This window comes from Prinia subflava, chromosome 16 (assembly GCF_021018805.1).
Source record: "Prinia subflava isolate CZ2003 ecotype Zambia chromosome 16, Cam_Psub_1.2, whole genome shotgun sequence".
Taxonomy (NCBI): Eukaryota; Metazoa; Chordata; class Aves; order Passeriformes; family Cisticolidae; genus Prinia; species Prinia subflava.
The window spans coordinates 2,058,320-2,084,257 of record NC_086262.1 but is presented as its reverse complement, the minus strand read 5'-3'; the positions used below and the strand labels follow the sequence as shown (position 1 = coordinate 2,084,257).

The 25,938-nt window shown below is 56.1% G+C and overlaps 1 protein-coding gene across 1 annotated transcript in view; it reads left to right on the top strand.

Annotated features, from left to right (window-relative positions):
- Window positions 1-1,940: 1,940 nt before the first annotated feature.
- Window positions 1,941-25,938, top strand: part of LOC134559245 (uncharacterized) — a 66,853-nt gene continuing 42,855 nt past the window's right edge. The window contains exons 1-4 of the mRNA XM_063413848.1: window positions 1,941-4,582; window positions 6,156-8,907; window positions 8,971-9,077; window positions 14,808-17,742. Coding sequence (XP_063269918.1) covers window positions 2,112-4,582; window positions 6,156-8,907; window positions 8,971-9,077; window positions 14,808-17,742 — 8,265 coding nt within the window. The 5' untranslated portion in view covers window positions 1,941-2,111. The remainder of the gene's footprint in view (window positions 4,583-6,155; window positions 8,908-8,970; window positions 9,078-14,807; window positions 17,743-25,938) is intronic.

The following is a 25,938-nucleotide window of genomic DNA, read 5'->3' as shown; positions in this document are numbered from 1 at the left end:
TTAACCTTTGTGCCATCATCATCATCAAGAGTCTACGTTGATCCCCTCCTTTCTCCAGATGTCATGCTCTTGCCTGCCTCGTTTTAATAGGAATGTTTTCTTGAAGGTTTACTGGAAGAAATTCTCATGCTTGTCACGTACTCGGGTTGAGAAGAGAAATATTATCCAGGGCAGGGGGAAGCTGTGTGAGGAACTTTTCTTTTGGTGGCGCCTCTCCATCAAAAGCAGGGATTGAGGAGACACTTGTTTGTGAGAAGGTGATGTTGGAGACAAGGCATTTCTCTTGTTGATTCATGTGTTTAATAATGAGCGTCTGAAAATTGTCTAAAGGTGTCTTTATTTTTGATGTTGCATAGTTTGGACTCAAAGGGGCAGTTTTTATATTCACTATTTTGGTTTTCTGTTTTCATGAAGTTTTCTGTGAATGGTAATTCTTGGGCACAGATGGAAACCTTGCATTCAGAGTAGGAGAGTGACACACCCTCCTAAGAACCCGTTTGCTGGACAAAGATGATGTTACCTTTGAGTGATATTTTGATGGCTGGATCAAAAATTGTGTTACTGATGTCCTTTAGCCATTACAACATTTCAGAATTGTTGAAGTTATTGGGATGAGCAGAAAAATCGCTATGCATGCATTCATGTTGTGATCCTTGGCATCTGAGAAGTTTTGGGAGCAAGTTTTCATAGTGTCTGTCTCCAAAAATTTGCTTTGTGTTGTATGATGAAAGAGAGAAGTGTGTTTGTCCAGAGACAGGGCCAGTGTAGCAGTTTAATGTGGTATGGTTTGAAATAGATAAAAGAAATGTGTAAGGTTCCACTTGTGCTGGTATTTGGATGAGACCCCTACTTGTGGTTCCAAGGATTTTCCTTTTTTCATGGTCCAAGGAGATGACTGTGGTTGGGGTGTTTGGTTTGAGGTCCTGTGTACTCGGTACAAGGCAGTTTCCTTTGTTGTGTAGCTACTACAAGTGACAGATTAAGAAACATTAATTTATACATTCTGGTGGTTTCGGGGGCGTTGTCTAAATACCCCGAGCAAGTTGGATGTGTCTGAAGACTTAGAATGGAGCTTGAGTAGGATAGGAGACGCTTTGGTCGATGAAATTGATGTGCCAATGAGATTTTGTTGGAAAATAGTTTAGATTTCATCTTTGGGGTCTAGGCCTGTGCCATTTTTTCCTTGTGGCCGCTTTGCTAAAAGTAAATGACAGTCATCCAGCAATAATGATCATGTTGCTCGGAAAGAACGGTTTATAATTCTGATGTGAAACATCTTTTATTTGGTTCTGAAAGACACTCAGAAATGGCTTTGCATTTTTTCACTGTAAGGTTCTCAAGTATGGAGACATACAAAAGAAGAAATTTGGTGATTTCGAAAAAATATAAAGTGTTATTCTACCTTAGTATAGGGCTCTAAACTTTGCTTTAGGGTGATCTCATTCTCAGGTTAATTTGTCCCATGTGAGGGAAGCAGAATTCAAGATCCATGGCGGAGAGATGAAAGGCTCCAAAGTCATCCCTTTCTATATTAGCATTCCTAGTGCTTATAGTTGTACTACAAGTTTTTAAGAGCAGCAGACTTCCTTTCTCTATTGCTCTGCCACGTATCTGAGGATTCAGTGGGATTAAAGGACATGAACTGGCAGCACACAAAAGCGCACCTCACTTAATAACGCCTCTGGAGTCACAGCGAGCCAGCGCTGCTGCGCTTGCTGTGTGCAGCGGAGCGGAGACCCCGGTGCCGGTGCAGCCCCGGTCCCCGCGCCAGTCCGGGCCCCCGGAGCGCGGCCATCCGGCGGCTGCAGTGGCGTCGCGGCGCCTCCGGGTGCCGCTGTTGGCCGCCGCCGAGCGGCGCTGGAGCCGCGGCCGCCGCAGCGTCCTGCCCCCGCAGGCTGCTCGCTCGCCCGGCGCCGGCCACAGCGGCAGCGGCAGCGGCAGCGGCAGCGGCAGCGGCGAGAGGCGGCGCTTGTCGGGGAGCAGCGGCGTCCGAGGCGGCCCGAGCGGGCTGTGTGCGCTGCGGCGGGCGCTGCGCTGTGCGGCGAGAGCGGCTGCGAGGGAGGCGCGGCAGCGGCAGGAGGCAGGAGCGCGGCGAGCGCTGGCGGCAGAGAATGGCGGTGAGGCGGCGGCAGAGGCGCGGGCCGGGCGGCGGGCGAGCGCTGCTGGGCGCGGTGCTGCTGTGCGTGTGGTGGCGGGCGGCGGCCGAGCGGGTCCGCTACGCCATCCCCGAGGAGCTGGGCACAGGCTCGCTCGTGGGGCCGCTGGCGCGGGACCTGGGGCTCAGCGCGGACGAGCTGCCGGCGCGCAAGCTGCAGGTGGCGTCTGGCGGCAAGAAGCAGCTGAAATACTTCACGGTGAACGAGGAGAACGGGAACCTGTACGTGAACGAGAGGCTGGACCGGGAGGAGATGTGCGGCGAGTCGGCGACCTGTTCTGTCAGCTTCGAGGCGCTGGTTCACAACCCGCTGAACGTTTTCCACGTCGAGGTGGCGATCGAGGACGTGAATGACAACTCCCCGACCTTCAGTAAGGCTGCTCTGGACCTCGAGATTGGTGAATGGACGCTTCCCGGTGCTCGTTTTCCGCTGGAGATGGCCCAAGACCTGGATGTAGGGACTAACTCGCTGCTGACTTACCAGCTCACCAGCAACCAGCGGTTCTCAGTGTTCATGAAGGAAAAGCCGGGTGGAAAAAAGCAGCCGGAATTAGTGCTAGAGACAGCTTTGGACCGGGAGAAACAGAGCTGTTTTGAGCTTGTGCTGACAGCAGTGGATGGCGGGGACCCCGCCAGGTCCGGGACTGTCCAGATTCACATCAACGTGACGGACTTAAACGACAATCGACCAGTTTTCACGAAAAGCGTCTACGAGGCGCGAGTGGCAGAGAATCTGCCGGCGGGGTCTCTGGTGCTGCAGGTCGTTGCGACGGATGCAGACGCAGGCTCGAACGGGCGAGTGTCCTACTCCTTCAGCAGCGTCCCGGGTAATATCAAGGCGTTGTTCGCTGTCGACAGTGACAGCGGGGAGATCAGGACGCTGGGTCCCCTCGATTTCGAGGAGAAGAGTAAATACATCCTCGGCCTGGAGGCGAGTGACGGGGGTGGGCTCACCAGTCACTGCGAAGTGCAAATCGACATCACGGACGAAAATGACAACGCGCCCGAGATCACCATTCTGTCACTGTCGAGTCCCGTGCCCGAGGACGCTCCGGTCGGCACCGTGGTCGCCGTGCTGAATGTGAACGATCCAGACTCGGGCGAGAACGGTCAGGTGTCGTGCGAGCTGTCGGGGCAGGCGCCGCTGTCGATCGTGGCGTCGTCGGGCGGCTCGTACAAGGTGGTGACGGCGAGCGCGCTGGACCGCGAGCAGGCGGCCGAGCAGCGCGTGACGGTGGTGGCCCGGGACCGGGGCAGGCCGGCGCTGCGGAGCAGCAGGGAGCTGGTGCTGGAGGTGTCGGACGTGAACGACAACGCGCCGGTGTTCGAGGAGGCGGCGTACAGCGCGTACGTGGCGGAGAACAACGCGGCGGGCGCGCTGGTGGTGCGCGTGCAGGCGCGGGACGCGGACGCGGGCGCCAACGGGCGCGTGAGCTACTGGCTGGCGGGCGGCAGCGCGGGCGCGGCGGGCGCGGCGCCGCCGGTGTCGGTGGAGGCGCGGAGCGGCGCGTTGTACGCGCAGCGCTCCTTGGACTACGAGCAGTGCCGCGAGTTCTGGGTGGCGGTGCGGGCGCAGGACGGCGGCGCGCCGGCGCGCAGCTCCACGGCCACGGTGCGCGTGTTCGTGCTGGACCGCAACGACAACGCGCCGCGGGTGCTGTGGCCGGCGGCGGCGGGCGAGGCGGCGGCGGGAGGGGCGGCGCCGCCTTTCGAGGTGGTTCCGCGTTCGGCCGAGGCCGGCTACCTGGTGGCCAAGGTGGTGGCGGTGGACGCGGACGCGGGGCGCAACGCGTGGCTGTCGTACGAGCTGGTGCAGGCGTCGGAGCCGGCGCTGTTCCGCGTGGGGCTGCACAGCGGCGAGGTGCGCACGGCGCGCGCCGTGTCCGAGCGGGACGCGGCCAAGCAGCGCGTGGTGGCCGTGGTGAAGGACCACGGGCAGCCGGCGCTGTCGGCCACGGCCACGCTGCACGTGGTGCTGGCCGAGAGCTTGCAGGAGGCGCTGCCGGAGCTGAGCGAGCGGGCGGCGGGCGGCGAGGCGGCGGCGGCCGAGCTGCAGTTCTACCTGGTGCTGGCGCTGGCGCTGCTGTCGGCGCTCTTGGTGCTGAGCGTGGCGCTCTTGGTGCTGGCGCGGCTGCGCCGGGCCGGGCCGCCCGCCGTGCTGCGCTGCCTGGGCGCGCAGCGCTTCTCGGTGGCCGGCGCCGCCTTCCCGGCCGACTTCTGCGAGGGCACCTTGCCCTACTCCTACAACCTGTGCGTGGCGGCGCCGGCCCGCGCCGTGCCCGAGGCGGCTTGGCCGCCGCCGCCGGTGCCCGTCCTGTCTGCGGAGGAGCTGCTGGGCGGGGATTCGTGCGAGAAGCCCGGCCTGAGCAGTGAGCTCGTCGCGAGAGAGCCGCCCGCCGATGCCGATGCACCGCAGGTCTGTAAAGCGTGAACTTCCTCCTTTTCTTAAACTTTTCCAAACGTCGTCTTTTGGCTCTTTGTAGTGTTATGGGGACTCATCATCTGTCTCCACGTAGGGGCCGAAATTTTTCACTTTTTCGCGGTAACAGCTTTAGCTGACAGGCTTTGACTATAGCTCTTCTTTCGGCTATTAACAACGCCCCTCCGTGTTTATTCATGTTTCCCGGAGTAGAGTTTTCGTGAGTTGGACACTCCTGTCTCCATGATTGAGTGAATTAGGGAACGGCAGTCTGCCGAGGTTTTGTCTGCAAGACTTTAGTGCTGTATAATCGAATGTGTTTGCAATAATGAAAGTAGATTCGTAATCCATGGACGGAGAACGGCTGAATGTGCATGAAGGAGTCGGGGAAAAGGAGAAAAGCACAGACACCTTGTGTTTGAGCTTTCATCTTTCCTGACTGATTTGTTCGGAAAGGGTGTGCTTGAAATTAGTGTACAGCTTTACGCTTTGGTTAAACATTTTTGAAGTTCATCAGATTTAGAAAGGCAAAGAATGTGGAAAGTTCGTTCTGCATCCTGAGTGAAAAAAGAGATTGTTGTGTTTCTGTCTGGGAGGAATGCAGTAGTGGCACTAGATGGGACTTTGCTCTTTTTTCTCTTCATGATATTCATTTCGGACATCGTTGAGAGTGTTTAATGATTTGTGCTTCAGAGATTTTTTTCTATCCTGTTTACATAGAGAGTTTGGGAAATTCAGGAGGGCTCGAGTCTATCGAGTACGGCAAATCTCTTCAGTTCTGTTTACTAGGAAAGACATCTGAGATACGAAGGGTTCACAATGTGGGCCAGGTGGCGATTTAGGCACCTGAAGCAATCATATTTTCACATTGGTTAGAGGTCACCACAGTTTGAAGAGCACAGCTGTAATTTTATTCTACGTATCTATTATTCTTTTCTTAAAAACATAGCATACCAGCGTCATTAAGAAATACGTAGATGAATAGTTTACTAACGAGCTTCGATGCTTTACACATTGAATTCGGAAACAAAGGAAATCTGGAATTACTTGATTTAAATTTAGTCTGTATAAACTAAAAAACCACTGGGTCTATCCTAAAAAGGTGTATCAAATATTTGAAGTCCTGAAACTTTCCATTGAGAGTTTTAGGTGCATCTTTATTTGTACTTGTAATTCAATCCGTTAACAATTAGCTCCTTAAATTCATTAATCGTGCAATTGCTCTTGTCCTGCTTATGTTAATGAACTGATTTATTCGGGGTGCGGTATCTTTCTGTTCTCGCTCTGAGAGCCTGTTGTTGAAAATGCCTCTGAACAAAAGGGATAAGAGCAACAATAGCTACAGAGTAAAATACGAAAAATCTGGGTTTTTTTACATATAATGACATTAGTAAGAGATTGGTTTCCCGTGCGGTAAAAGAACCACGCCCACGGAAGAACCACGGAATGTCTCTGCCTTTCCTCCCGATCGTGATGCCCTGAAGGGTCAAAGCAGAGATCGGCTGGAGAAATGGGGAGGCAGGAGAAGGGCGCTGGACGAAAAGCGGAGTCTCCGTGGCGCCTGTCCCCTGTGTGTGGCAGGGCCGGGCGGGCAGCGCCGGGCAGCGCTCGGTGCCTGCAGTGCCGGGAGGAGGCTGCGGGCGCCGCTGTTGACCGAGAGGAGCGAGAGGGAGAGCGGAGCGCTGCCGGCAGCCCCGCCCGCTGCGGATCGGCTCGCTCGGCTGCTCGCTCTGTGTGCGACCGTGCGGGCCGCGATCGTGCCCGCGGTGCCGGTGCATTCTGCAGCCAGGCAGCGGCAGCAGCGCAGGGTGCAGAAGCTGAGAGCATTGAGCGGCAGCGGGAGTTGGATCGGCGCTGTTGCGGTGCCGGCGGTGGCGCGGCGGAGATGAGCGCGGCGGGGAGGCGCTGGGGCCGGCGGCAGCGAGCTCTGCTCTGGGCCGTGCTGCTGGCGGCGTGGGAGGCGGCGTGGGGGCAGCTGCGCTACTCGGTGCCCGAGGAGATGCCCAAGGGCTCGTTCGTGGGCGACGTGGCCAAGGACCTGGGGCTGCAGCTGCCGGCGCTCCGAGATGGTGGTGCCCGAATTGTCTCGGAAGGTAGGACGCAGTATTTCTCTCTGCACGGGAAGACGGGACATTTAGTGACGGCGGAGAGGATCGACAGAGAGCAGCTGTGCGAGCGTGTGCAGCAATGCGTGCTGCGCTGTGAGCTGATAGTGGAGGGACAGATGCAGGTTTACCGAATAGAAGTTGATATCATGGACATTAATGACAACTCGCCCAGCTTCAAGGAACTTGAGCTGGAAGAGAGAATAAGCGAGACGACAGCCCCGGGGTCGAGGTTTCCCCTGGCCGAGGCTCACGACCCGGACTCGGGCCGGAATTCCCTGCAGAGCTACGAGCTGAGCGGTGACGAGCACTTCTCGCTGGCCGTGCAGGCGGGCCCCGGCGGCGATCAGCGTCCCGAGCTGGTGCTGGCCAAGGCGCTGGACCGCGAGGAGGCGGCGTTTCACGAGCTGGTGCTGAGGGCGAGCGACGGCGGCGATCCGGCCCGGACGGGCACGGCTCGGATCCGCGTGACGGTGCTGGACGCGAACGACAACGCGCCCGTGTTCAGCCAGGCGGAGTACATGGTGCGTGTGCCCGAGGACGTGCCCGTGGGCTCCGTCCTCGTCACCGTCACGGCCACGGACGCCGACGAGGGGCTGAACGGGAATGTGAAATACTCGTTAAAGAAAGTAACAGAAAGAGCATCGAAGATATTCCGTCTGGACTCCGAGAGTGGAGCGATCACTCTGTTGCAGAGCCTGGACTTTGAAGAAGGCGACTCGTACGAACTGGAGGTGCAGGCACGGGATGGCGGTGGCCTTTCCGACACAGCCAAAGTCGCGATCACTGTCACAGATATAAACGATAATGCGCCCAAAATTTCAGTACGGTCATTGCTGACTGATATTTCTGAGGACGCCCCATCAGGGACTGTTGTCGCACTTTTGCACGTAAATGATAGGGACTCTGGGGCGAACGGCGAGCTGCGGTGCTCGCTCGACAAGGACGTCCCATTCCGGTTGGAAAAGTCCTTTGAGGACTACTATCGCGTGGTGACATCGGGAGAGCTGGACCGCGAGCAGGTGTCGGAGTACAACGTGACGGTGCGGGCGGCCGACGGCGGGTCGCCGGCGCTGCAGAGCAGCGCGGTGCTGGCGCTGCGGGTGTTGGACGTGAACGACAACGCGCCCGTGTTCGAGCAGGAGCGCTACAGCGCTCGTCTGGCGGAGAACAACGCGGCGGGCGCGCTGGTGCTGACGGTGCGCGCCACGGACGCGGACTGGGGGCAGAACGCGCGCGTGCGGTACCGGCTGCGGGAGGGGCGGGTGCGGGGCGCGCCGCTGTCGTCGTACGTGTCGGTGCAGGCGGAGACGGGCGCGCTGTACGCGCTGCGCTCCTTGGACTACGAGCAGGTGCGCGAGCTGCAGCTGTGGGTGCGTGCGGAGGACGGCGGCGCGCCGGCGCTGAGCAGCAACGTGTCGGTGCGGCTGCTGATCGTGGACGAGAACGACAACGCGCCGCAGGTGCTGTACCCGGCTTCGGCGGCGGCGGCGGGCTCGGGCGCTGCGTGGTCGGGCGTGGAGCTGGCGCCGCGCTGGGCGGAGGCCGGCGCGCTGGTGGCCAAGGTGGTGGCGGTGGACGCGGACGCGGGGCAGAACGCGTGGCTGTCGTACGAGCTGGCCAAGGCGACGGAGCCGGGGCTGTTCCGCGTGGGGCTGCACAGCGGCGAGGTGCGCACGGCGCGCTCGCCGCTGGCCCGCGACGCGGCGCGCCACAGCCTGGTGGTGGTGGTGAAGGACCACGGGCGGCCGGCGCTGTCGGCCACGGCCACGCTGAGCGTGGTGCTGGCCGAGAGCGTGGCCGAGCTGCTGGCCGAGCTGGGCAGCGCGGCCGAGGCGGCGGCGCCGGGCGAGGCGGCCGGCAGCCTGACGCGCTGGCTGGTGCTGGCCGTGGCCGCCGTGTCGTGCCTCTTCGTCGCCTTCCTGCTGCTGCTGCTGGCGCTGCGCCTGCGCCGCTGGCGCCGCCGGCAGCTGCTGCCGCCCGCCAGCGGCGCCTTGCGCGGCGTGCCCGTGTCGCACTTCGTGGGCATCGACGGCGTGCGCGCCTTCCTGCAGTCCTACTCGCACGACGTGTCGCTCACGGCCGACTCGCGCAAGAGCCAGCTGCGCTTCTCGGGCGCCAGCTGCTGCGACACCCTCCCGGCCCGGCCGCTGCCCGACGAGCCCGCGCCGCTGCTCGGGCAGGAGGATGTGGCCGCCGCCCTCCCCGCCGATCCCTCCGCTCCCTCGGTGAGTTTCTCTGTCCAGATTCTCTCCGCCGGGCTTTGTCCCGATGCTCGCCTTTCCCCGCAGTGTTCCCTGGCTTGCATAGGAGACTTTGCTGAAAAGCGAGGTGGAGTTTCCCTTGGTGACGTTATGATGTGGTGGTCAGACGTGCTGGTGCCCGTTGCTATCGTGATGTGAACATGGGGTCGGTGCTCAGGCTTCCAGATAGTGAAGATGGAGGGAAGGAGAAGACTGCTGCGGGCAAGCTGTTGATTATGTCAGATGATTTAGTATTTTTCAGGTTCCAGGTATTCTTCCCCTAAGTTACCTGTGCTGTGTAGAATCCGTGTTCCTATTTTTAGTAGATCATCTAAACGACTGTATCACATTATTAAGAAATACAACCTTTTAGCAGGCTCATGTGTCTTCTCAAGAGTGCATGTGTTTGAATGTGTTGAACAAAATGCTGATTACTTTACGTGGTACTCCTCTGCAGTTTGTTCTTTATCCTTCTCCATCGTACACAATGGAGGTCAGCAGGGAATATCTTTGGCTATGTTTTGATATTTGTCCTCAGCTGAGGATTGGGTCGGGCAGCAAGTGGTCCTTGATGATGTCTGTGTGTCTGTTCTGAAGATGAAGGATCCTCTTAAAGTTGTGACTCTTTGAAAGCCTGTGGGTGGCTCTATCCGAAGGTGGAAATGCAGGAGGAAATGGTGAAAGTGCTGGGTTTTTTTCTTGTTTTTTTAAGGTAGAGCTCTGTCAAAAGGAACTAGATGTGCCTTGGCTATGAAATATTTAGCATGGGAAGGGAATTGCATGGGTGGGAAGGGAGAGATTCAAGGTGCAGCAGGAGATCGAAGGTGGGCACAATTCCCCCTGTGCAGATATTCACTGACTCAGTGTCTCCCTAAAGACTGCTGGGCTTCTCCTTTCAGACCTCTGGAGTCTCTTGACAGAACTTCAGGGAGCAGGCAAATGCAGCTTCCACAGTACAGAGAAGTAGAGAGAGCTGTGTGAGATTGGTGGTGTGAAGAGAAGTGGTCTGGGGAGCTGGGCCTCCCCTGTCAGGTGTTTTTAAGAGTTGTGGGTGGAAGAAGAGCAGGGATGATGTGAAGGGTTAGAAATTGGAGTCGTGTGAGCTGTGCATGAATGTCTGCTGAAAGACTGCAGGGAATGATTTCGTCCATTCCCTGTCCAGTTCCTGTCCCTAGGATGAAGCAATGTGAGGTTTTTCTTCCCCAAGTCATTGTCTAGAAGATATGTATTCCATCTGCATGGAGAACCCTGGGAGGTTCTTACTGAGTATTTCCACACCATCATAATTGTTTCACTTAAAATCTTAATGTTGTACCTGTGAAATATGCTGTAAGTGAAGATCAAGCTGTGTGTGTGGGGCCTATAAAGAAGTTATTAATCCTCTACTCTGAGTTCTATAACCCAGAAGAGTGTTGGGAGCTCTTCAGTTCTGCAGGTGATAACTTTCTCTCTCACTGTTCTGATGACCTGAAGATGGTTCTTTCATGTTTGCAGGAGAAAAGAGAGACACTTTCATCGAGAGGTTTCTTTAATTTGTCTCTGTGAGAAATGCTTTATCTTGTCCCATGGGTAGGGTGAGAAGTCAAATCTTAGCCATGGTGAGGAGATAGAGTCTGAGCAACTTTCCTTTTGGTGGAGTCTCTCTAAATTCTGAAGATCTGTGATAAGCCTGTGAACTGTGAAGGGTTAGGGGGAGTGTTGGGGGTGTGGTGTGTGAGGAGGCCCTGGTGGAGACATGGCCTGTGTTTTGTTGATGCCCAGGGCTATTGCTGGCCTTCTGAACATGAGTCAGGAGGAGTCTCCTGATTTTATCTTGTGTGGTTTGGACTGCAATGGCCTGCTTTGGGTTTGGTATTCTTTTGCATGCAGGGTGGCAGTGACACATCTTGTGAGGAGTGCATGTGCTGAAGAACGGTGATGTTGCCTCTGAGCTGCTCCTTGGATGGCTGGGTCTGTGACAGAGCTGGTAACAATTTATGGCCTATCTAAGATTTTACACTGGTTCCAATAACTGGGAGGAACAGAATAATCTCAGTTGTGATGCCTGGGATCTGAGAAGCTCTGCAGACAACTTTTCTTCTACTGATGTCTATGTGCAAAATTTGCTTTGAAATCATGTTTGGACAGAGAGAAGTCTGTCTGTGCAGAGACAGGGCTGGTGCTGGAGTTCACTGTGATGGAGTTCAAAATGAATGAATGAAAGAAATGTGTGAAGTTCTATTTGTCCTAGTAGATGAGACCCACAGCTGTGGTTCCAAGGTTTTTCTTTCTCTTACTGTCCAAGGAAATGACTGTGTGGGGTGAGCTCCTGTGTGAGGTCTCCTGTGCATTAGTTACAGTTGAATTTTCTGTGTTGTGTATACACTGCAGTTGACACAATCTGAAATGTGAAGCCGTGTTTGACACTGTTCTGGTGTTTTCCTATTCTTGCTGAGATGATTAATTTTTTTTTTTGGATTATTTATTTTGGTTGGGTTGGATTGTTTCTTAGCTGGTTTTCTTGTCCAGGATGAAAGTTGATCTTCATTGTGCCTGGCAATCCTGCAAACTCCAAAACATGGAATTATCCAGCCGGGAGAGTATCTCTCCTGCATACCTTGAAGCTGTACATGTAATCATGGAATCAGAGAAACACAGAATCATGGAATGCTTTGTGTTGAAAAGGACCTTAAAGACATTGTTGTTCAACTCATGTGCCCTGGGCAGGGACATCTTCCACCAGACCAGGTTGCTCAGAGCCCCTCCCAGCCAGACCTTGATTGTTTAATTGAAGAAATACAACTTTATAAATGTATGTTTGCCCACAGTGTTTTTCTTCTCTGTGGCCAAGATACAACCAAAATTCTGGAATGTGTTGATGGTGAAACTAAAGGCTGTGAATGCAGAGTGAGGAGGGTGAGAGCTCAGTTCTGTGGCAGGAAAATCGGTGAATCCATGTGGGTTTGGCTGAGCAATGGTTTGATTTCTTGCTTGGTGCCAAAGCCAGTGCCATTTGTGTTCTGTTCTGGTCCTGGTTTCTCTGTCATGAAACACAATGACAGTGCTCAACAGGAACATTTTCCACAGTGACCGTTCATGTAGAACCGTAATTCTTGTCTAGAACCAATGAATCCTGTGTGAAACCTCCATTATCCATCTGTATCGCTATGTAAGGTTGTGATATCGAGTTTCCTCCGAGTTGTAATTACACTTTCCTTCAGGCCTTTGTTTCCAGGTTAGGTTGCAGCTCATTTCCCCAGTTCTGGTCAGGACTTTTAAATTTGATACAGTGACTATTGTTTTTCAGCAAATCCTTACTTCAACCACCTAGGAGAGAATTGTGTGAGTGGGAAACAGGACGAATAGGAAGCAGAAGTATGAAGAGAATGTGTTGTAATTTGTCAGAAGATTTAACTTGAGGAAGAGGCCAATGAGGAGCTGTTTAAAATGATGGTTTAATAACTGTGCAAGGTGAGCAGTCCATGCAGTAGACAAAGTTGCTGAGGAGAGGACTGATTCTTCCAATGGAGCCCCCTCTCCTGCTGTGCAGTGTGAGTGTTTAGGGCCACACTTGCAGCTTGAGACCTCAGTGACTGCTAGGTGCTGTCAGGGATGAATTTTAAGGCGTGAAATCAAGGCCTAGAAGCCTTCACTGTGAGGATCTTTGACACCTTGTTGTCTTCTAATACTTCCTTGCCTTATCTGATTTCTGGTTTGGGTTTTGTTGTTTGTTTGTTGTTTTTTCCCATTTTGTTTTTCCTTGATTAACTCTGAATGTGGGTATACTTACTATTATCAACAACCTATCTTTTTTAGCAATGTCTGGTGTGTTCATGTCTCTTGCTGTTGTTCCACTGGGAGTGGCAGGCAGGAGATATGAGAGTGACTTTGTGTTCTGTTGCTGTTGGGAAAAACAGATGTAAATATGACTTTAGTAGACATTGCATCTGTGTGGATAAGAGCACGAGATAAAGACAGGGAGGAGATTCCCTCTAAGCCAATGGTTTCATGATCCATTCTCTGTTGGGTGACTGCTAATCTTTCAGTGTGGTTGTTTATCATTTGTGTGCTTTAGAATCCTTCAGTCCCTTATCATCATGATGGTGAGCAGACAAATGTACCTCCCTTGTGGGTGTGGCTGCAGTGCATGATCATCTCAGGAGAAATGTGAGCAGTGAGGAGATGGCCACAAGCAGAACCTTGCAGCTGCATGGCGTAGAAGAAGAAGAAGAAGCCAGGGGAGCTCTGTGTGTGAGGCCAGAGGAGAAGTCGGTCATTGCCTTGCTTGTGCTGTGTCATAGCTAACACAGCCTGTGCCTGCTGGAGTCCAGTGGGATTGGAGTTGCTTGTGCAGAGCCAGTGAGACCTACAAAATGTTCTTGCATGTGTTGACTTCTCTGTGTTTCTCCCTTTTGCAGTGCTTGTTGTCATGAGCTCCAGCCCAGCGTGTCTGATCTGCTGTAGAAGGTGTCCTCTGTGCCAGCTGGGCCAGTGCAGGTGGAGTTCCCACACACAGCTGGGATGTTTCCAGGTGGAAAGAGGAAGGGTTTCCTAAGCACATGTGTGCTCCCCCAGGAACACTTTGTGTGTGGTGTAAAAATGCAGAAGCATCTGTGCTGCAGTGGTCAAAGTGCAGAGTGGCCACCCAGCCCCGCCAAGGTTTCCATGAACTGAGCAGGGGCCAGTGGGAGAACGTGTGCAGTGTCCCCCACGTCATGACCCAGAGGAACGTGCTGGGCAATCATCTGGAGGCTGTTAAATGGCCAAGGAACAGGCAGGAAAGTCATCCCCAAAGAGTTCTAGGCAGTGGCTCAATGTGCAGCTGGAAAGCAGTGACTGGTGTTGTCCCTCAGGGGTCCTTACTGGGACCAGGACTGTTTAGAACCTTCATGGACAATGGGATTGAGAGCACCTGGAGAGAATTTTCAGCTGACACCAATTTGAGTTGATTCCCGAGAGGGCAGAGATGCCAGTGAGGGATGGGCTGGAGAAGTGTCCCCTGGATCCAACAAGAAGCTGAACAGGGCCAAGAGCAAGGTCCTGCCCGACAGGTCGAGGGAGATTCTTTTCTTCCTGTAAACTCTTTTTGTGACTGTGTAGGTTGCATACAGATCTTGTGGCAATATCCCAAATGGGCATGCCAAAGTTCCCAGAAGGATCATGGGAATGGTCTTAGGGTTGGAAGATCTCTGCTCTGCAGAAGGACTGAAGGAGTTTAGGTCTTCAGGAATGGAGAAATGATATATTTGTGTAGACTTTTCAAAATACTTTGCTTTATCAATTACAAATATGCTTATAGGAAATATGGACAGATGTCTTTTAACTAGGACTGGTGGTCATGGGAGAGCAAACAAGTGTTGTTCACTAAAAGAAGAGAGGTTTTGATTAGGAGAGAGCTTCACAGTGTGGGTTGTGAGAAAATGAACATATTGCCCAGAGAGGTTTTAGATATGCCTCAAAAGTTCAAATGTAGGAGAAACTGTTCCTGCTCGTGCCAGAGGTGGGGATAAAATGAGCTTTAAAGAAAAGTTTAAGTTGGAAACTGAAAGCATTGTTTAGCTCTATAAAGGACCCAGCAGTGCTTTGCACAATCCTTTGTGAGGAGCTCAGATATGGAGATGCAAATGAATAAACTTTCATGAGTCAGAAAAAAGAAAAAGAGTAAATGTTATTCTTCTTTCCTGGCAGAAGGGTTGCTTAGAGTGCTTTAGGTCGATCTATATCTCAGATTAATTCGTCCCAGGTTATGAAGAGACAATTCAAGAGATGTGAAAAAGTGCAAAAAAGCTCCTAATGGCTTCCCAATTTGTCATTTACTGCTGATGTAGACGTGCCGTGATTTTATTTAGAGCGGTTGAATTCCATTTTGTCATGCCCTGCTATGAATGTTTGCTTCTGATATTCAGTGTGACTCGAAAGAATGCCCTAAAAGCACCAGAGAGCACATTTGAGATAGAAAGGCCCTGGAGTCGAATGAAGCAAGAGCTTCTGCGCTTGCTGTGTGCAGCGGAGCGGAGACCCCGGTGCCGGTGCAGGCCCGGTCCCCGCGCCAGTCCGGGCCCCCGGAGCGCGGCCATCCGGCGGCTGCAGTGGCGTCGCGGCGCCTCCGGGTGCCGCTGTTGGCCGCCGCCGAGCGGCGCTGGAGCCGCGGCCGCCGCAGCGTCCTGCCCCCGCAGGCTGCTCGCTCGCCCGGCGCCGGCCACAGCGGCAGCGGCAGCGGCAGCGGCGAGAGGCGGCGCTTGTCGGGGAGCAGCGGCGTCCGAGGCGGCCCGAGCGGGCTGTGTGCGCTGCGGCGGGCGCTGCGCTGTGCGGCGAGAGCGGCTGCGAGGGAGGCGCGGCAGCGGCAGGAGGCAGGAGCGCGGCGAGCGCTGGCGGCAGAGAATGGCGGTGAGGCGGCGGCAGAGGCGCGGGCCGGGCGGCGGGCGAGCGCTGCTGGGCGCGGTGCTGCTGTGCGTGTGGTGGCGGGCGGCGGCCGAGCGGGTCCGCTACGCCATCCCCGAGGAGCTGGGCACAGGCTCGCTCGTGGGGCCGCTGGCGCGGGACCTGGGGCTCAGCGCGGACGAGCTGCCGGCGCGCAAGCTGCAGGTGGCGTCTGGCGGCAAGAAGCAGCTGAAATACTTCACGGTGAACGAGGAGAACGGGAACCTGTACGTGAACGAGAGGCTGGACCGGGAGGAGATGTGCGGCGAGTCGGCGACCTGTTCTGTCAGCTTCGAGGCGCTGGTTCACAACCCGTTGAACGTTTTCCACATCGAGGTGTCCATCGAGGACGTGAACGACAACTCCCCGACCTTCAGCAAGGCTGCTCTGGACCTCGAGATTGGTGAATGGACGCTTCCGGGTGCTCGCTTTCCACTGGAGATGGCACGGGATACAGACGTAGGAAGTAACTCGTTGCTGACTTATCAGCTCGCCAGCAACCCGTCCTTCTCTCTGGCCTTAAAGGAGAGCACTGATGGAAGCAAGCAGCCGGAATTGGTACTGGAGAGAGCTCTGGATAGGGAGAAGCAGAGCAACTTTGAGCTGGTGCTGATAGCGATCGATGGCGGGGACCCCGCGAGGTCCGGGACTGTCCAGATTCGCATCAACGTGACGGACCTAAATGACAACCCGCCTGTGTTCACGAAAAGCGTCTACGATGCGAGCGTAGCGGAGAATCTGCCGGCGGGGTCGTTTGTGCTGCGGGTGCGAGCGACGGATGCAGACGCAGGCACCAACGGGCGGGTCTCCTACTCCTTCAGCAACGTTCCAGGCGCCATCAGCTCGTTGTTCGCTGTGGACAGTGAAAATGGGGAGGTCAGGACGTTGGGTCCCCTCGATTTCGAGGAGAAGAGTAAATACATCTTCGGCCTGGAGGCAAGAGACGGCGGGGGTTTGGTCTCACACTGCAAGGTGCAAATAGACGTCACGGACGAGAACGACAACGCGCCCGAGATCACCATTCTGTCACTGTCGAGTCCCGTGCCCGAGGACGCTCCGGTCGGCACCGTGGTCGCCGTGCTGAATGTGAACGATCCAGACTCGGGCGAGAACGGTCAGGTGTCGTGCGAGCTGTCGGGGGAGGCGCCGCTGTCGATCGTGGCGTCGTCGAGCGGCTCGTACAAGGTGGTGACGGCGAGCGCGCTGGACCGCGAGCAGGCGGCCGAGCAGCGCGTGACGGTGGTGGCCCGGGACCGGGGCAGGCCGGCGCTGCGGAGCAGCAGGGAGCTGGTGCTGGAGGTGTCGGACGTGAACGACAACGCGCCGGTGTTCGAGGAGGCGGCGTACAGCGCGTACGTGGCGGAGAACAACGCGGCGGGCGCGCTGGTGGTGCGCGTGCAGGCGCGGGACGCGGACGCGGGCGCCAACGGGCGCGTGAGCTACTGGCTGGCGGGCGGCAGCGCGGGCGCGGCGGGCGCGGCGCCGCCGGTGTCGGTGGAGGCGCGGAGCGGCGCGCTGTACGCGCAGCGCTCCTTGGACTACGAGCAGTGCCGCGAGTTCTGGGTGGCGGTGCGGGCGCAGGACGGCGGCGCGCCGGCGCGCAGCTCCACGGCCACGGTGCGCGTGTTCGTGCTGGACCGCAACGACAACGCGCCGCGGGTGCTGTGGCCGGCGGAGGCGGGCGAGGCGGCGGCGGGAGGGGCGGCGCCGCCTTTCGAGGTGGTTCCGCGTTCGGCCGAGGCCGGCTACGTGGTGGCCAAGGTGGTGGCGGTGGACGCGGACGCGGGGCGCAACGCGTGGCTGTCGTACGAGCTGGTGCAGGCGTCGGAGCCGGCGCTGTTCCGCGTGGGGCTGCACAGCGGCGAGGTGCGCACGGCGCGCGCCGTGTCCGAGCGGGACGCGGCCAAGCAGCGCGTGGTGGCCGTGGTGAAGGACCACGGGCAGCCGGCGCTGTCGGCCACGGCCACGCTGCACGTGGTGCTGGCCGAGAGCTTGCAGGAGGCGCTGCCGGAGCTGAGCGAGCGGGCGGCGGGCGGCGAGGCGGCGGCGGCCGAGCTGCAGTTCTACCTGGTGCTGGCGCTGGCGCTGCTGTCGGCGCTCTTGGTGCTGAGCGTGGCGCTCTTGGTGCTGGCGCGGCTGCGCCGGGCCGGGCCGCCCGCCGTGCTGCGCTGCCTGGGCGCGCAGCGCTTCTCGGTGGCCGGCGCCGCCTTCCCGGCCGACTTCTGCGAGGGCACCTTGCCCTACTCCTACAACCTGTGCGTGGCGGCGCCGGCCCGCGCCGTGCCCGAGGCGGCTTGGCCGCCGCCGCCGGTGCCCGTCCTGTCTGCGGAGGAGCTGCTGGGCGGGGATTCGTGCGAGAAGCCCAGCCTGAGCAGCAGCGCCGTGGCGGAACAGCCCTCTGCCGACCCCGACGCACCGCAGGTCTGTAAAGCGAATTCCTTCCTTCTGCGCCTTTAAATAACGTTGTCCTGGTGGCTGCGAGCTGTTGTGGTTTTTTCCTTCCCGGAATTTGTTAGTATTTATGGTTTTCCCATATCGCCGTGAAATAATCCGTTCGCGTGTTTCTTTGCATCAAATGTTGCAAACGGGCAATTTCTGCCTCATCACGTCTGAGATTGGTGGGCTCAGTGGTAGGTTCTTACGGTTCAGCAGTTTTGAAGCACATTTGATAATGACACATTCTGGTTCAGCTGAAAGATTTTCTTTAGGAGAATTATGTTTTCTTAATTATTACTTGTAATCAACGAAGGAGGCCGATCTTTATTATGTAGAATGAGATGTACGTGCCGGGATTTGTGTTGATAGTTTTCCTTCCTGATAGTTTTTTATGGAAAGTGTGTAATTGAAACTTCTGTTAGGTGGACCAAACTCCCTCTTTTGAGGGAAGACTGCTGTGGTAATGCTTCTGCTACTGGGTAATTTAGGATTAAAAAACCCCCCTCTGTCTGGGAGTACTAAGTCATCAGAATGAGCATTGTCATACCTATATGGAGTAAAATTGAAAAATTGAGAAATCGGCATTGGGAGTTATGCAGACGTATTCCCAGTAGTGTCCTGATGTGCAGGTGCAAAATAGCAAAGACCGCCTCTGTAGTGCTGGATTCAGTGACCATTTTGCACATTGTGACTGTTCATGTGTAGATTTCGTGCTCGATAACACTATTTTGGTGGGCTGAAAGGCTGTTCTTCAAGCACGACTGGTGTAAAAATCGGAATTGGTGGAGGAATTTGCACTTTCGGACACATGCAGTAAAATTTGTGATACCCTAGTCGTCATATTCAGAGATGGTTACATCCATGTTATACGATCATGACAGACATTTTCCCAGGCGGTAGAAATAGCAAAATCACAGATGCTTGTTGTTCTGTCCGATCGTCATCGGTGGAGGAGGAAACCAGAGATCAGCTGGACAAAAGCCGAAGCAGGAGGTCCGCGCTGGACGAAAAGCGCCGTCTTCTTAGCGGTTTTGTCCCGTCCCCGCGGGCTGCCCGTGTGCAGAGCCGGGCGGGCAGCGCCGGGCAGCGCTCGGTGCCTGCAGTGCCGGGAGGAGGCTGCGGGCGCCGCTGTTGACCGAGAGGAGCGAGAGGGAGAGCGGAGCGCTGCCGGCAGCCCCGCCCGCTGCGGATCGGCTCGCTCGGCTGCTCGCTCTGTGTGCGACCGTGCGGGCCGCGATCGTGCCCGCGGTGCCGGTGCATTCTGCAGCCAGGGAGCGGCAGCAGCGCAGGGTGCAGAAGCTGAGAGCACTGAGCGGCAGCGGGAGTTGGATCGGCGCTGTTGCGGTGCCGGCGGTGGCGCGGCGGAGATGAGCGCGGCGGGGAGGCGCTGGGGCCGGCGGCAGCGAGCTCTGCTCTGGGCCGTGCTGCTGGCGGCGTGGGAGGCGGCGTGGGGGCAGCTGCGCTACTCGGTGCCCGAGGAGATGCCCAAGGGCTCGTTCGTGGGCGACGTGGCCAAGGACCTGGGGCTGCAGCTGCCGGCGCTAAGCGAGCAAGGCGTCCGCATTATTTCTCAAGGTAGGACGCAGTATTTCTCTCTGCACGGGAAGACGGGACATTTAGTGACGGCAGAGAGGATCGACAGAGAGCAGCTGTGCCGGCTGGTGGAGAAATGTGTGCTGCGCTGTGAGCTGATAGTGGAGGGACAGATGCAAGTGTACGGAATCCAGGTGGAAATCACGGATATTAATGACAACGCGCCGAGCTTCAAGGAAGCTGAGCTGGAAGAGAGAATAAGCGAGACGACAGCCCCGGGGTCGCGGTTTCCACTGCCGGACGCTCACGACCCGGACTCGGGCCGGAATTCCCTGCAGAGCTACGAGCTGAGCGGTGACGAGCACTTCTCCCTGGCCGTGCAGGCGGGCCCCGGCGGCGATCAGCGTCCCGAGCTGGTGCTGGCCAAGGCGCTGGACCGGGAGGAGGCGGCGTTTCACGAGCTGGTGCTGAGGGCGAGCGACGGCGGCGATCCGGCCCGGACGGGCACGGCTCGGATCCGCGTGACGGTGCTGGACGCGAACGACAACGCGCCCGTGTTCAGCCAGGCGGAGTACACGGTGCGTGTGCCCGAGGACGTGCCCGTGGGCTCCGTCCTCGTCACCGTCACGGCCACCGATGCCGACGAGGGGTTGTACGGGCTCGTGAAATACTCGTTGAAAAAAGTGTCTGACATGGCATCGAATATCTTCCGTTTGGACTCTGAGACGGGTGCGATCACTCTGTTGCAGAGCCTGGACTTTGAGGAAGATGACTCTTACGAACTGGAGGTGCAGGCACGGGACGGCGGTGGCCTTTTCGACACGGCCAAAGTAGCGATCACCGTCACAGACATAAACGACAATGCACCGGTGATTTCGGTGAGGTCTGTACTAAGTGAAATTTCTGAGGACAGTCCGTCTGGGACGGTGGTCGCCCTACTCCACGTTCAGGACCACGACTCAGGAGCGAACGGTGCCGTGCGCTGCTCGCTCGATGGGGACGTCCCGTTCCGGCTGGAGAAGTCCTATGAGGACTATTACCGTGTGCTGATAGCGAGAGAGCTGGACCGCGAGCAGGTGTCGGAGTACAACGTGACGGTGCGGGCGGCCGACGGCGGGTCGCCGGCGCTGCAGAGCAGCGCGGTGCTGGCGCTGCGGGTGTTGGACGTGAACGACAACGCGCCCGTGTTCGAGCAGGAGCGCTACAGCGCTCGTCTGGCGGAGAACAACGCGGCGGGCGCGCTGGTGCTGACGGTGCGCGCCACGGACGCGGACTGGGGGCAGAACGCGCGCGTGCGGTACCGGCTGCGGGAGGGGCGGGTGCGGGGCGCGCCGCTGTCGTCGTACGTGTCGGTGCAGGCGGAGACGGGCGCGCTGTACGCGCTGCGCTCCTTGGACTACGAGCAGGTGCGCGAGCTGCAGCTGTGGGTGCGTGCGGAGGACGGCGGCGCGCCGGCGCTGAGCAGCAACGTGTCGGTGCGGCTGCTGATCGTGGACGAGAACGACAACGCGCCGCAGGTGCTGTACCCGGCTTCGGCGGCGGGCTCGGGCGCTGCGTGGTCGGGCGTGGAGCTGGCGCCGCGCTGGGCGGAGGCCGGCGCGCTGGTGGCCAAGGTGGTGGCGGTGGACGCGGACGCGGGGCAGAACGCGTGGCTGTCGTACGAGCTGGCCAAGGCGACGGAGCCGGGGCTGTTCCGCGTGGGGCTGCACAGCGGCGAGGTGCGCACGGCGCGCTCGCCGCTGGCCCGCGACGCGGCGCGCCACAGCCTGGTGGTGGTGGTGAAGGACCACGGGCGGCCGGCGCTGTCGGCCACGGCCACGCTGAGCGTGGTGCTGGCCGAGAGCGTGGCCGAGCTGCTGGCCGAGCTGGGCAGCGCGGCCGAGGCGGCGGCGCCGGGCGAGGCGGCCGGCAGCCTGACGCGCTGGCTGGTGCTGGCCGTGGCCGCCGTGTCGTGCCTCTTCGTCGCCTTCCTGCTGCTGCTGCTGGCGCTGCGCCTGCGCCGCTGGCGCCGCCGGCAGCTGCTGCCGCCCGCCAGCGGCGCCTTGCGCGGCGTGCCCGTGTCGCACTTCGTGGGCATCGACGGCGTGCGCGCCTTCCTGCAGTCCTACTCGCACGACGTGTCGCTCACGGCCGACTCGCGCAAGAGCCAGCTGCGCTTCTCGGGCGCCAGCTGCTGCGACACCCTCCCGGCCCGGCCGCTGCCCGACGAGCCCGCGCCGCTGCTCGGGGAGGAGGATGTGGCCGCCGCCCTCCCCGCCGATCCTTCCGGTCCCTCGGTGAGTTCTTCGGGCCTGATTGTGTCCCTGACGCTTCCTTCCTCTGCTTCCCTGTCCTTTTATCCCATATGGTCTCTTTCCTGAGTAGGGAAATACTCTGACAAGTAAGGCAAAGCCTCGCTGAGCGATCCGCTGGTGCCTCTTGCTGCCAGGCACATGGATGTGGGAGTTGGATCTCAATCTTATGGTTGATGGGCCTTTCAGCAGAATTCAGGCGCTTCTCTGCTGAGGATTCGGTGTTTGAGACCTTTGTTTTTATCAGTCTAGGTGATTTAATTCCGTTTATCTTGCCAGTATCAGCCCTTCCAATCTGCTATATTGCATTGTAGAGAAGTGGAAGTTTGCGTTGTTAGCAGTGTCAGCTGTGTTCTCCACAGCACATGTCCGTTATTTGGGTGACATAGAGAACACTCGTGTTCCTGTCTAGAAAGTTCAAGTTCGTGATAATATTTTTATTTTGGACTCAATTTTATCTTTTTTTCTTTTTATTTCCCCCCCTTTCCCCCATGCATCACTATTTGCTCGTGGCTACAGTACCATCCCGTCTTATATTGTTTATTATTTATTATCGTTTAAAACAGAGTATGAACTACACTGTAGTATGGATTTTTAACAGCGGGACGTTTTGCAAGTCGGTCTTTGGTATGCTTAATTATCACTCTTTCTATATTCCTTTTCTTCTCGTAAGTGTTTAGTTTAAATGCAAGCCATCGTTTGAAATTAAACGTGGACCCGTGTTTGCCTGCTTTGTTTTGTGTTTTTTATATTTCTTACTTTTGAAAGGGCCTCCTTGAGTGTTCCTCATCCCGTAGGTTCAGCAGTGTCAGCTTTGTGTAGCATTCTGTGTTTTCTGGGAGACCATTCCCAGGCACTCTTTGAGTTTGCTTCCGGGAATTTCTTTGATTGATTGAGAAGTGAGCTTCACACTCGGGAGCGAGTAGAGAGGGTGGAACAGTAGCGCAATTTATTGTTGCTCATGTAGTTAAATATAAAATATATATGTTAGCACTGGTTTGCCACCTTGGGTTGTGTCATTGCTGTGCTCCTGAAAAGATGGAGTTGAAGAAGTGGATGTTCCCAGACAGATTACTCACATTAGAGTCAATATGCCTCTTTTATCCTTTCAAACTATGGGGGAATAGCTAGAAATTAGAGTGTATTGTCGAGGTTTCTGCTGAGATGCATTACAGGCGGCCAGGCACTGGAAGGAAAGTTGAGATACACTTGTGTGAAGGGTTGCTCATTTGTGCTTTTTTTTTTATCACCTTAAATCTTGTTTTGTATCGTGCTCTTTCGTAGCAGTGCTCGATCTTTCCATGCCGAGTGTTTAAAACTGATGCAATATGGGAGGAAGAGTGTGGTGCCCATTCCTCGTGCATTACAGGTTAGAAAGGTTGTTTTTTCTTTCCGTGCTCCTTAGCAGCTGGTGAGCACAATCAGAGTTCCTGCACCTGGAGTGATTTTGTGAGAATGACCTGATTGTCCACGTGAAGCATCTTCTGCCAAACAAAAGTTGATTTCCAAAGGATTTTGCTGTTCTATGGGCAATTTTTGTCTATTTTACTCTTCGCCATTGTGCCTTTTTCAGAGAGATGTAAATACAGGTGGTGGTGTAGCTGAGGGTGCAGCAAGAGAAGGTTGCTAATGTGCCTAAAGTTCATTTGCCAATGTTCATTTTTTGATCAAAGTGTTGCTCACAGGTTTGGACTCTCAGACATACACAGGTATTTTCATTGTGAACAATTTATTGGTTGAAGGTTTTTCCAAAAGTCAGTTGTTGTATTTATCCCAGTTGTTGTACAATACAGAGTTTTTAACATTAATTATTTGAAAGCTTGAAAGCAGTGTCTAATTTATGTAATACAACAAAGGGTGAGGAAGGGCGAGAGTCTACTAAAATACTTTCTCAGTATTCCCTCTCTGAAGCCAGAGTGTGGCTGGTTCTTGTTGCGGAGGAAGAGCCTGTTCTCACAGCAATGCTGAGGAAGACCGATCGTTTCCTAATAACTGCTACAGCAGCAGAAGCTTGTAAGATAAAAACTGAGTCTGGGAGTTTCTGTCTTTGTTCCTTTCGAGACAGTGGCACAAGAGTGGCAGAACCGGGAACAGATTTATCACCGGGACCCTGTGAATGAGCACAGTAATATTTCCTGGAGTTATTTCTTGAGCAATAGGAGAAACCTGCTGTACCCGCAGTTTCCCAAAACCTGGTTTGCGTAGCGCTTGGAATGGTTCAGCTGATCATAACGTGCCCTGCTCTCTACAAGGTCATGAAAGAAGAGCTGTTGGTTTGTGGAGAGTTTTGTATTTCGTGATTTTCTTTGGTTGTTGCAGAGAGGTGGTGTCGGTACAAACAGGCACCGAGGTGGATGAAGTATTTTTTCATAGGCATTGCTCTCAAGAGTGTTCTATCATTTCTGTGATCAGACCATCCCACGCAGGGAGCGTTCAGTGTTTTATTGTGGCAAGGGACACTTCAGTGCATTTGAGCCGTGGGTAAACTGCCTTCTCTAGTTTTGCCCTTCCAAGAGTCTTCTGTGACTTTTTTTTTTTTTTTTTTTAATTTATCTTGAAGTCTGTCCTGGTAAAGGTAGCTAACATGGTATGTATGCCTCGGGCATCACCACAGAGGAGTAATAACCCTCTTTTTTACAATTCTGAGAATAAAAAATACAGCAGGCTGGTAACTGAAGTCTCTTTGGGCCATGGATACCTTTTTCAGTCTGTGCACGTTCTTAGATCTACTTACTTACACCGTTCACTGAAAAAGCCTTTTGAAGAAATGCTTTAGCAGATCATTCTTCCCAGTTCTAGGACAAGAAGTTGTGATAATTCCCATGATTTGCAAAACTGGGAAGGAATGTAAGGATAATGCTGTTCTAGAGAATAAGACTTGCCATTTCCCCCCAGTCACAGTTACTGTGAGAGGACTATAAAATAAAAGAAATATAAACAAAAATCTCCAGAAAGAAAATGTTGCTTCTGGTGCTTCTCTTCTACAAACGCTTCTCGTCACATATATTTCGTAGACGTTGCTTCACAGAGATGGTAGAAATGACATAAAAGAGCTGAGTAAAGAGAGCTCTCAGCAGTAATAGAAGGGATAGGAGTCTGCAAGGCATTTGATGCACAGTGTACCTGCTATACTTACCTGTACTCACCTGTGCTCCCTTGTACGAAGTCTGCGTGATCCCGCACTACTCCAAAACACGTTCCCCAGCCAGATTCTGCATTTTGCTTCTGAAAAGAGCTCCTCCATTCCCCTTTCCGCAGTATGAGAAAACTCACCAAACTGAACTCTGACTCGCGATTTTCGGTAGCTGATGGAGGTGAGCTGTCACCGCTGCGGCCCGGGGTGAGACCCCCCCCGGAGCGCGGCCATCCGGCGGCTGCAGTGGCGTCGCGGCGCCTCCGGGTGCCGCTGTTGGCCGCCGCCGAGCGGCGCTGGAGCCGCGGCCGCTGCAGCGTCCTGCCCCCGCAGGCTGCTCGCTCGCCCGGCGCCGGCCACAGCGGCAGCGGCGCCGCCGGCAGCGGCAGCGGCAGCGACGAGAGGCGGCGCTCCGACCTCGCTGCCTTTTCAGCGGCCCCTGCACTGTGTGGTGAGAGCGGCTCCAAGGGAGGCAGGAGCGCGGCGAGCGCTGGCGGCAGAGAATGGCGGTGAGGCGGCGGCAGAGGCGCGGGCCGGGCGGCGGGCGAGCGCTGCTGGGCGCGCTGCTGCTGTGCGTGTGGTGGCGGGCGGCGGCCGAGCGGGTCCGCTACGCCATCCCCGAGGAGCTGGGCACAGGCTCGCTCGTGGGGCCGCTGGCGCGGGACCTGGGGCTCAGCGTGGACGAGCTGCCGGCGCGCAAGCTGCAGGTGGCGTCTGGCGGCAAGAAGCAGCTGAAATACTTCACGGTGAACGAGGAGAACGGGAACCTGTACGCGAACGAGAGGCTGGACCGGGAGGAGATGTGCGGCGAGTCGGCGACCTGTTCTGTCAGCTTCGAGGTGCTGGTTCACAACCCGCTGAACATATTCCGCGTCGAGGTGGCGATCGAGGACGTGAATGACAACGCGCCGCGCTTTCCTAAGGAGAATATCCACTTCGAAATCATTGAGTCTACACCTCCCGGTGCCCGATTTTCCGTGGATGTGGCTGAGGACGCAGACGTGGGCAGTAATTCACTGCACGGCTACGAGCTGGAGGCGAACGGGTACTTCGCGGTGGAGATGAAGGAGAGCCATGACGGCAGCAAGTTCGCGGAGCTGGTGCTGCGACATGTGCTCGACCGGGAGAGCGAGCCGAGCCTGCGTCTGCTGCTGACTGCGCTGGATGGCGGAGACCCGCCCCGGACTGGCACCGCCCAGCTGTGGATCAACGTCACCGACGCCA